This window comes from Chrysochloris asiatica, unplaced genomic scaffold (assembly GCF_000296735.1).
Source record: "Chrysochloris asiatica unplaced genomic scaffold, ChrAsi1.0 scaffold00127, whole genome shotgun sequence".
NCBI classification, from domain to species: domain Eukaryota; kingdom Metazoa; phylum Chordata; class Mammalia; order Afrosoricida; family Chrysochloridae; genus Chrysochloris; species Chrysochloris asiatica.
This window is the reverse complement of record NW_006408645.1, coordinates 3,785,687-3,797,067: the sequence shown is the minus strand read 5'-3', so window position 1 is coordinate 3,797,067 and position 11,381 is coordinate 3,785,687. Positions and strand designations below refer to the sequence as shown.

The 11,381-nt window shown below is 40.5% G+C and overlaps 1 protein-coding gene and 1 pseudogene across 1 annotated transcript in view; both read left to right on the top strand.

The window, feature by feature from the left end:
- ITGA9 (integrin, alpha 9) overlaps nt 1-11,381 on the top strand; it is a 497,442-nt gene that overhangs the window by 279,766 nt on the left and 206,295 nt on the right. The window contains exon 17 of the mRNA XM_006869158.1: nt 4,928-5,004. Coding sequence (XP_006869220.1) covers nt 4,928-5,004 — 77 coding nt within the window. The remainder of the gene's footprint in view (nt 1-4,927; nt 5,005-11,381) is intronic.
- LOC102838374 lies at nt 1,355-1,909 on the top strand (annotated as a pseudogene).

The following is an 11,381-nucleotide window of genomic DNA, read 5'->3' as shown; positions in this document are numbered from 1 at the left end:
AGACTTCATCTTATATACTTCTGACATATTACCAGGAGGGATCAGTCACTGGAGAAGGATGTCATGTTTGGTAAAGTGGAGGGTCAGAGAAAAAGAGGAAGACGCCCAACAAGATGAATTGGCACAGTGGTGGCAGCCGTGAACTCAGGCTTAGCAACAGTTGTAAGGTTGGCCCAGTACCAGGCAGTGTTTTGCTCTGTTTTGCATAGGGTCGTTAGGACCCTATGGCACCTAACAGCAACAACAACAATTTCTAAACTAGTTCTTTGTTTTGTGCCCCTGAATTGATTCCAACTCATAGTGTTTCTGAGGATTACATCTTTAAGAGAGTAGAAATCCTCATCTTTCTCACTACAGTTTGTGCTTAATTTTTCAAGTTCCCTTTGAAGGCTGCAGGGAAGAATCCGCCCTTGTCCCTTCCAACTTCTTCTAGTAGGTGTGTGTGTGTGTGTATATATACATGAATGTCTGTGTGTATGTGTGTATACATATGTATGCATATATATATAACTAAAACTCATTGCTATTGAATTGATTCCAGTTTATAGGAAGAGCCCTATAGAACTGAGTAGAAGAGTCCCACAGGGTTTCCAGCATGGTAAATCTTTAGGGAAGCAGACTGCCACATCTTTCTTTTTCATAGCAGCTGGTGGGATTGAACGACCAACGTTTTGACCTTTTGGTTAGCAGGCAGTCACTTTAATCACTGTACCACTGGAGTCCCTCACATATACATATATACACTGTATCTTATTCAGTGCTTACCTTTGTGTGTAGAAATTCAGAAGCACTGGGAAACTTAACAGCTTGATAAACCAGTTTCTGGAACGGGAAATAGAAAAATACAAGGGAAAGTCACATCAAAGAAAATGAGCTTTTTCAAAGCTACTGGCTCCTCCTCATGGATCTCTCAAGTAGCAGAAGGATAGGTGCATTGTGGGGAAGGAGTTGATGTTGCTTTAGTTTTAGTGGACCATTCTCTAGCTAGTATTGCCCCTAACATGGGGCCCACTTCATTGGTAAAACCCATCTCTCAGAGCTCTGTGGGCTTTCATTGTTGACTGAGCAGCTATTATATGCCACACTCAGAACGCAGGCACAGAAGTGAATAGGACCAATACAGTCCCTGCCTTTATAGAGCATAATTTTAGCAGGGGAGACAAGTATTAAATAAGTAATAATATTGATTTGTTACAATGGAGATGAACAGTAGAATGAGAAAGCATTTGGAACTTTTAAGAGGTTACTACAACCTTGTTGTGGAACACTGCCAGTGTGGTACTCAGGTAGTTCACTTCGTGCAGGTTGGCCAGTGGCCTATATCCCCTTCAGGCCTCATGTAGGGAAACCTGCCATGATTACAGATGTTTTCATCAGAACATCTTTGGTTGATGGTCCTTGCACTCAAATAAGAAGACAGGCCATGCCTTTCAAATGCATGCAACTCAATGACTTCATGCTCAAGCTCCCACACAGTGTCTGCCAGAAGTATGTCCAATGTGCCTGGCTGAAGGCAGATATCAATACAAAATGAGCAACCACAGGATTGGCCAAGAAGATTGAAGCCAGAGAAAAGAAAGTTAAGATGACAGATTTTGATCTTTTTCAAATCATGAAGGCAAAGAAAATGAGGAACTGAATAACAGAGTCTGAAGTTGAGAAGCTTCAAAGCCCAGCTCTCCTGAAAACTTCTCCCAAAAAAACAACTGCTGCACAAGAAGTTGCCACAGCTGCAGCACCTACTGCTGGGAGGGTTCCAGGAAAGAAGGTGACCGCTGAGGGAAAGAAAGCTTCTGCTCAGAAGGAGAAACCCGCAGCCCAGAAGGCTGGGCTTCCAAAAGCACAGGAGGGTCCGAAAAGCTACCTCCCAGAAATGCCTAGTCTGAAGGTAATGGGCAAGAAATCGTAAAAGGCTGTTAGAAAAATACCGAAGTTTCTATTTGATAGTTTGGGGGGGTGGAAAGGGGTTTTCAGCAGGGCCTGAGCTTGCCAATGGATGGATTCATTGTTTTTATTTCCTCATTGTAGGATGAGAGGACATGAGCTGAGGTGAAGCTGGGAGTAGGGACATTCAGAGGAGGCTTGTGGAAATGTTCTGAGGGAAAAGTGTAAGGCCAGCGTCAGGCATGGCTAGCATGAGGTGTGAACTATGAACACAGTGGTCAGCTGTGTCCATCCTGTGTGCCGTGTGTCTTAGTTGTCTGGTACCTGCTCTAACTGAAATACCACAAGTGGATGGCTTTAACAACAAAGATGTATTCTCTTAACAGTTTAGGAGGCTTGGAGTCCTTTCAACATCTGTAAACCCAGCATTCACTGGAGATTTCCATGTGTATTGGCATCAGTCTTTCCTTGGACCGAGGAGCTTCACAATAGAGGGACCCCAGGCCCTCTACTACTGCTTCTTCCCTCTTGGTGTTAGTCGGTCCCCTCCTTCTCTGCTCATTTCTCTTGCCTTTTATCTTTGTAAGGTAGAAGATGTTGCAGGTCACCCTCCCTAGGAAACTTTATTTCAGTTGACTTGACTGCTCACAGCAGATCTCAAGGCCGTGATTATATTATATTAGATCTCATCACACGGAATAGCTGTGTCCTAACTGCCAAAGTGCTGTGGGTTCATGCGCCAGACTGCAAAGCCATTTGAACTGGAAGGTCAGCGGTTCAAGCTTACCAGCTGCTCCTCAGAGGGTTGCTATGGTTTGAATAGACTCAACAACACTTAACAATAAACAACAACTACCAAAGCCCTGAATCCCTGTCAAGGTGACACAAAACCTTAACTCTTGCACCTTGTGATGGGTTCACGTCACATCCTTTTCATGACTTTTCACCTGTTTCCATCCCTACTCTTCATTTCATCTCTAAGCCCCACCAAATGTCTCTTGCCTATGAATCACGAACAGCTGTGACCCATGCGAAAGAGAACTGTACCCCAGAAGCAGAGCTGAGCTTTGTGGTACTTGAAGCTTATACAATTTGGGAGGAGAACTCTTTTCAAAGGAAAAACTAATTTTTTTAAAAGTACAGTTGTCAGTGCTAAGTTAGGTACCAGAACTGGACAAGGTCCATGTCAGTGAGGAGCCCTTAAGCTTTAAGTTTCATTAGTTTTGTAGTAAAGCCCCTTTGGTGTTAGTTACTTCCTTCTAAAACTCATAATACCTTCCTTTCATTTCTTCTGAGACATTCATGCAGTCTTTACGCCCACTTCCTCTTGTTTTCTCCTTGGTTGAGATGGCACAAAAAGCACAAATGTCTTGTGTTAAAATCTGGAAATTTGGCTCTGTCTTTGCCCCCAGTAGTGTCCAAAAGAACATGTAAATTTCCTCTTTTTGCCCAAACTTCCATGTGTTTTTCCCTCCCAATCAGGAAGGGAATGTTGGCTGGGACACCTTATTCTTTTGGAAATGTGGCACAGGAATATTAATTTCCATAGGCAAAATTACTCTGTCTGGTTGGGTCTAGACTGTTCATAGGCCAACACCTTTGCTGGAGTCCATGCTGGCACGCTGAGACGTCTCCTGGAATTATTCTGTAGGAGAGGAACAAAACACCTGGAACTATTCTGTGGGACGAAACAATTGCAAACATGAGAACTGGCCATAAAGCAGTTTAATAGTGAATAAATAATCATTTAAAAATGGCATAGGGCTCTTCTCTCAGAATCTTACTGAAATGGTCAAAACTGCCTGATAGTAGCAGAGTCTCATTCAGTCTGGAACATGGAGAAACCTATCCTCCACAGATGAGAAACGTTAAGACCACGCTGAGGGAAGGACTGGAGGACTGAAGCCCACTGTGTAGCTGAGAGAAAAGAAAACTGTAATACCCCTTCCCCAAATGTCCCTTCTTATTCCCAGGCTGACCTCCACAGATATGCCAAAGCTCAGGCACATCCCACAGCCCTCTGGAAATATATCAGGTTTTGGCACATGAGTGGGGCTTTGGTTAGAAAAAGGACACTGTGTCCCTATTAAAATGTTGCTGCCCCAGCTAGCCACAGGAAAAAAAAAAACCCTCTGTGTATTAGCCTAAGGTGTCCTAGTGTGGTGCTGAGGGTTAATGCACTGACTTGATCAAAGTTGGCTTGATCTGCAAGGTGGACGGTTCAAGCTCACCAGCTGTTCCTTGGAAACCCTATATGGAGCCACTATGGGTTAAAACCAACTTGACAAAACTTAACAGCAAGAGTAACAGTCTAATTGCCATGGGCTTTTTCTTTGGGACTGAAAATTAGAATATGGTCTCGTGGCTAAGGTAGAACCAATCTTTGATATAGATTCATCTCTCTTCCCAAGTGAGTAATTAGAGGGAACAGACCAGATAATAACCCAAGAATTGTTTTCTCAACATGGTTATGGTTCCTTCACCTCTGAGACCTCCTAAAAGGCGTTCTCAGACAAACACAAATTGAAAGGACATCTACCATGTACCCTTCTTGAAAAAGCTACTTTAGAAGGTAGTTGTAGGCTAAGGGCTGAATCAGAATAAAGAGCCTGTTGTCAGGTACCATTCAGTCTTTCTTGTCTCACAATGACACCATGTGACAGAGTAGAACTGCCTCCTGAGGATTTCAAGGCTGTAATCTTTATGGAAGAAGATCTCCAGGTCTGTCTTCTGTGCAGTTGCTACATGGCCTGGAACTGCCATGTTTTGGTACCCAGGCACTTCACCATGGCATTACAACAGTCCTTAAAATAAAGAACGCACTCATGAAAGCAAGGGCCCCATTGATTTGGAGTTTGTTGAAGCCTGAGCCTTTGGGTTTTGATAAGTTCCTCACCATGTTGGGAGTTGGCTTCTTTAATTTAGGTGGGTGTGGAAGACTTAAAAAGGAGAATTCCTGATTTGCGAAAAGGAAAATTGACTGTTATTTACACATTTGCCATTAAAGTCCTAATCCAGTCTTCCGGTTGTGTCTTTCCCTTAGACTGTTTTTGAAAGGAACTGCCGTTCGGAGGACTGTGCCGCTGACCTGCAGCTTCAGGGTAAACTGTTGCTCTCCAGGTATGCCAATGCTTCTTTCATAACACTGTTCTGAGACTTTTGTTTTTCTTGACTCCTTGCCTGAAACCTCATGTACTTATTTCCTCAGTGAAGAGCATGGAGGTAGTGAATTATGAGTCATTTTTGGAGGTCTAAAAAATATGTATTATAAAACAATTCTAGAAATAACAAATGGGTGGGCTTTGAGGTACACATTACTGTGTTAAAGATGGTTTTGTGTATCTGGAAATATTTCTTTGTTTTGTTTGTTTTTTTTAAACGTACAAACTATATACTATATACTAAGGTAGATATCTAGTAACATTAAAGTACTGCACAGAAAGGTTGGATTGAACGACAAGTTGGCGGTTCAAACTCACCAACTGCTCCCTGGAAACCTTATACAGGGTCCTTAGGAGTCAAAATAGACTCAATGGCATTTAACAGCAACAATATACTATCTACTAAGACTCCTGGTGTGGTGTTGTAGGATAAGCACTGGACTGAGAACCATAAGGTTGGCAGTTCAAACCTACCAGCTGCACCTTGAAACTGTAGGGTCACCATGAGTTGAAATTGACTCCACAGCACTTAACAACAAGACAAACATGGAGTCCTGGCATGGTGCTGTAGGATAAGCACTGGTCTACAAGGCCATTTACATTGCAAGGTCTGTAGTTCAAACTCAATCACCCACTCCTTAGAAACCCTATACAGGGTCACTATGAGTCAGAATCGACTCAACGACACTTAACAACAAGACAAATAGGTGTGATGCTGTAGGATAAGCACTGGACTGCTAACCACAAAGTCAGCAGTTCAAACCCAGCATTTGCTCCTTAGAAGGCCCATACAGTGTCGCTATGAATCAAAACCAACTCAGAGGTACTTATCAACAACAATAAGACAGGTATTTGACCAACTGACCTTCGATACCAATTGTATCTACTTGTTCTGATTTATGTACAAATTTGATTTAAAGACAGATTTATGAATGAAACTTGATTGTAATCTGGGGGACTGCCTGTGTTTCTAATTTCTGTGACTGTATTTTAGCTTTGTATTAAGTTAAGCCATAAGAAGTCTTATTTGACTCTTTGGGACAGTTTCATGTGGTTCAATCTATTATATCGAAAAGTTTCTTTCATTTTTCCACAGTCACCTATGACATCTGCAGCAGTAAAAAGTAATGTTTCTGTGGCAGCAAAGAGTAAGGGAAAAGGGCAGGCCATCCTGATCTAAATGAATAGACAGGGGTCTCTTTATTGTTTCAGGGTTTCCTCCTGTCGGATGTGAATCCCCAAGGCTAAAGGTGACCAGTACAGAGCTTTGTTTCCTCCTTGCCAGCCTTTTATTTTAGACTTCTTTTAGGATGAAGGAGTGGGTCCTGGATCGTTGATAACCACATTTCAGAGAATGGGTTTTCTCTTGAAACAATTCCTTCTCAAACAGTTTTTTTAGGCTACCCATAAGAAGTAGTGCCCTTTCTCCAAAACATCGTCATGTTCGGATAGTGCTTGTCTAAAAGACTGTAAAGTTTGGGTGGAATGACAGAAATATCCCAAGGTGAGCAGTGCCTACATTAGGGTACTTGGACTTGTCATGATAAGTACATAAATGATGCTAGGGTTCTTTCTGTTTTTAAGTTTATCAGGGAGAAGGTGTTATGACTTACTCTCACACACAAAGAATAATATCAACTAGTATTCCTTTTGGAGTCCTGGCGTGGCGCTATGGATTAATGTGCTAGACTGCAAAGTTGGTGTGAATGTTACAGTCCACAGTTCAAGCTCACCAGTCAGTCACTCCTTGGAAACTCTATACAGAGTTGCTTTGGGTCAGAACGGACTCAACAGCAATTAACAACAACAAGCCTTACTGTTGCTCAGAACAAAAGTGATAGATCAAAGGAGTATGTGCTTTGCTAAGCTTACAACCTTACTTAAAATAATTACTAATATCCATGGAGTGGATATTAGAATTGTTTAATATTAGAAAGTAGGGTCTTCTGACATTTTTTAAGAAACCAATTCTAAAAAGGGTTCATACGTTATTATTCTTTTCATTTTTATTTCAAATAGATCTTCCAAATAGTGTTTTAGGGACAAAGTAGCATGAAACAAAAATACATGGGCTTGTTTTATCTTGAGGTTGACTGTCAATGTTGGAAATTCATTTTGGATCACAGAAAATTTCATGTGGTAGAAAAAAATGAACTTTTTTTTCTTTAAGTTTTTATTAAAAAAAAAAAAAAGGTACATTTGATCAAACTTCATAAATTAAGTTAGGGAAGTCCTGATGTTTTCGTTGCTGGTTAGTAATGGTCAAATTGTGCTTTTCAGATATTAAAATGTAAAATTCAAGGCCCATGGCCGGTAAAGCACCTTATAGCTGAGGCTGTCTGTATTGTTGCAAACTGGAACCCCAAGCTTGCTGGTAGAACCAATTTTGCTCTATGGACCAGTAATCAACAATGCTGATCATCTAGTCTGGTGGCCAGGGCCTGGAATGCAGTGATCCCCATGGGTTTTTTTCACAACAAAAATGTTTCCTAACAGATTACTCCCAAATCCAATGATTTAGAATATCAATCACGTATTCTCATGGATCTTCAGATCTATTAAGGGTTGGCTGATCTAAGCTGGATTTGGTAGGTTCTTGGATGACATTTGGGGTTCAACAGAGAGGATGTTGATCTAGGCTAGACTTGGGTAACTGACTTTCACTCTAATCCATTGTCTTTCATTTTCTTCCTGGGACCAGTAGGTCCTGGCATATTCTTCTTAAGGCATGGCAGGCAAAAGCACAAGTGGACACATATAAGGACTTTTAAGGTCTGTACACTGTCACTTCAGCCCTATCCTGTTGGCCACAGCAAGTCTCATGATCAAACTCAAAGTCAAGGGTCAGGAAAATAAACTTAACCCCTTTGGTGGAAAGAACTTCAAAGTCACATGGCAAAGGACATGAATACAGGGAGGAGCAGAGAACTGAGATCAACAATATAATCTACCATACCACCTACAGAGCAAGGTGGCTTTGTTTCTGATTCTAATGTTTTACAGTTTTCAGGGCTACTTCAGCCTTTCTTGAAATTCTGTCTGCCTAGAGCTTCAGCATGAGACTTGGGGATTGAATGAGGAGTTTTCCTGAGTCACAGAAACAATGTCCTTGGACCAAGCTCTGAGCCTTTCCTTAGATTGGTTATGCCCTGGAAGGTTCCCTGGTCTTTCTTTCAAAATCGCCTTCTGGTTGACACCTTTATTAAATAAACTTTCATAATACTTTTGGACCCATGGCTGTCCCCAACTGGGCTATCAGAGAAACATTAATCAATGATTAGTTTGAAAGCCAAAACTGTGATTTCAGCTATTTTTTATTTCTTCAAATCTCTCAGTGTTTGCTCTGCAGAGACAGGAACAAAGAGAGATAAGGAGCAGTCAGTAGACTGCTAAGGGAAACCAGACTTTGGTTGACCAAGACTTAGTAATTTGAGCCAGAGGGGAGCTACTTTGGATACCATCAGGGCTAAATTAAGGAATGTGAGTGTCCTAAACACCTAATAATAACTTGTGGTGTTCCCTCCTTTGTTTACTTACTCATTCAGTTGGAGTATGTGAGATATGTGTGTTTGTGTGTGTGTGTTAGCAATCTATTCTCAAACTTAATTGACCATGATATTAGTGATTGAACGCGAAAGTAAAGTATGCCATTTTAGTACAGTGAAATGAACTATTAACAAATTTTTAGTGGATGTGGAGTACTAAGATTCTTATGCCACATTTTCTACAAAAATAAAGTTCCCCATATTCTACAACAAAGGAAATGAGTCAATGAACTTAGTTGTTTCAACAATTTAAAATTTCTATTGCTCTCCCACTCAAAAAATGACTTCTACCAGGTTTGCTTTTAATGGTGCATACTTCAGTTTTGATGGTTGTTTAATAATAAATCTGACAATTATCAATGAACAAAATGAAAAGATGTCCAAAAAAATGTAACGATCAGGAAACAAATATTGCAAAAATACACTGTTTGATTTTCAGATAGATTTTTCACCTCTAAATTGTTCTAATAGAAAATGTTGTTCTATTCTTTGCTCTTACACAAATTCTTCAATGATTTCATCACAGTAAGTTGCCCAACAAAATCTACTTTCAATCATAATGACGGTAATGAATTGAAGTCTTAATTGAATCATTGTTCCCTGAGGGTTTTTTAATCTCTTTAGGAACAAAAATGAGCATTCTGTTGTGTAGTTTTTAATACTTAAAATTAGGAATCTGCATAAAGCAATTTCAATGTTGAGAAATATGTATTGTATATATCTTATTTTCTATTATGAAATCCTACATGACTATATGAGCAAAATATATCTTTCCTGAATTTGTGCACTTGCTTCTCATGTAAGAATGAAACTTGCCCATTTCTCCAAGAAGGTGTATATCAACAACATCAGGATAAGCATGCACTAATTTCTTGGATGCCTTCATGCATTTTTCATCAGATATATCCTATTGTGTAAGAAGGAAATTTATTTGAAAGAGCTGTATACTCAAATTCTTTTCATGCAAGATTCAAATGTCTCAATGATGCTGTAGTTTGTAGTTATACAAAATCAATCTCTGTCACTCCATACTTCTGGAGAACTCCATCATTAACTGTTGCTTTCTAATGTGTGTGCAATGGTGAGCTGCTTGATAAGCCAGTATTTGGCAGTAATTGTTTTGTTGTGTCTTCATACTTCTCTGAGTCTTCTGTTCAATTATGTAGATACCCTTTTAATGGCTGCTATTGATCCATGAAAGTTTTTGTTTAAAGATACTTCTGAATCTTGGCAAGCTTGGCTCATCTGATGAAAATGCTGTAATATATTTATTACTCCATATAAGCAATATAAATTATAGAATCAAGTGTTTGCATTAAAAGAAAAAAGCTTTTATTGTGAATTGAGTGGCAGGTTCATGGAAGAACATTGGTTTTGCACTCCTATTGTATTTTGTTTGATTGCAATGATTACAATCCCTTCCATTCATTATCATTTAGCAGTATTTGCTTTTATACCCTGTTTTGTTTCTTTATTTGATGTACACAAAACCACTCAGGAATATATAATCATTTAAACAACAAAAGGGCACATTATGCAACCTGCCTCATGGCCACAGCACACAGCTTTTCTCTTCCTATGAGTCTGGAGTCCGAAATTCCACTGTCTTTTTTTTTTTTTTTTAAGTGGATTTTCCATTTTTATCCTATTTAAAATTGTATTTCAATTTACATTCATTACCCTATTTTGTCTGCTTTCTTTTACATCTACTTTTTTTATTGTGAATTATGTAATAGTTTACATAGGAGAACATTAGCTTTATATTCATCCTATCCTATATCATGTCATTGCCATGGTTACAATCCCCTCCATGCATCATCAACCAACCAAAGGGTATACCCCGCAAGCCTGCACCCTGGTCATCAGCACACAGCACATTCCCCTCTATGGGTCTAGAGTTCCCAGCCGCTCCATCTCTCCACGTTCTAGTCTCTGCCTTCATCTCTGCTGTCACTGTTACTGTTTCTCTGGGTAGGGTCCTGCACTACACTCTTCTTCATTGATGTTCCCAGGAACCTCCGCTCCTGGACTACAAAGTCAATCACTCCCCTCCTTTTGCTACAAAACGTCTACTTTAACATTTTTAATCCTCATAGTCAGTCCTGATAACAACTATTCACTATTGTACAACAAGAGACCTATCCCCATCTCCTATCATCAGCCCTGCCCAGATGGATTGGATACTACTCAGTGGAGATTCTACCTTCCTCCACACCCTCTGGATCTAGACTCCCTCTTGAAAGCTTGTAAGCCAGTCACTTCTTGCCTTTACAGCCTCCCCTCCCCCATTTTGGGTAGCCAGTATCCAAGTTGCCCATCCCTGTCTACTCTGTGTATGGAGGGGGATGGGAATGATCCTTGCATAAAGATTTGTTCCTTCTTTTGAGCTACTGCATCCATAGGCGTAGGTCAAGTTCATCATATTACTCTTTTTTTCCTCTTCTTTCTTCTTCTAGCTAAGCTCTGATCACTCTCCACTCTAGTCCTCTGTGGCTCTGTCACTGACTCTGGGCCTCAGAGTCCATCCCCTCCCCCCCAAGTCTTGTCACACCACTGGCCAACCAGGTCTCTACCCAGGTTCACAGGAGTCTATTGAACGTTGTAGGGCTTAGCTTGCAGCTTCATTGATGTTTTCCTCTCACTTCCCCTTATCGGTGACGAACATGATCACCAATCAGAGTGCATGTCTACTTGTGTATTCCCATTGAGTCTTAGTATTAGAAGGGGGTTTGCCCTGAGGGGACTCAACCACTTTCCTTGATTCTTCTGGGCGAGCAACTTGCTTGTTCTT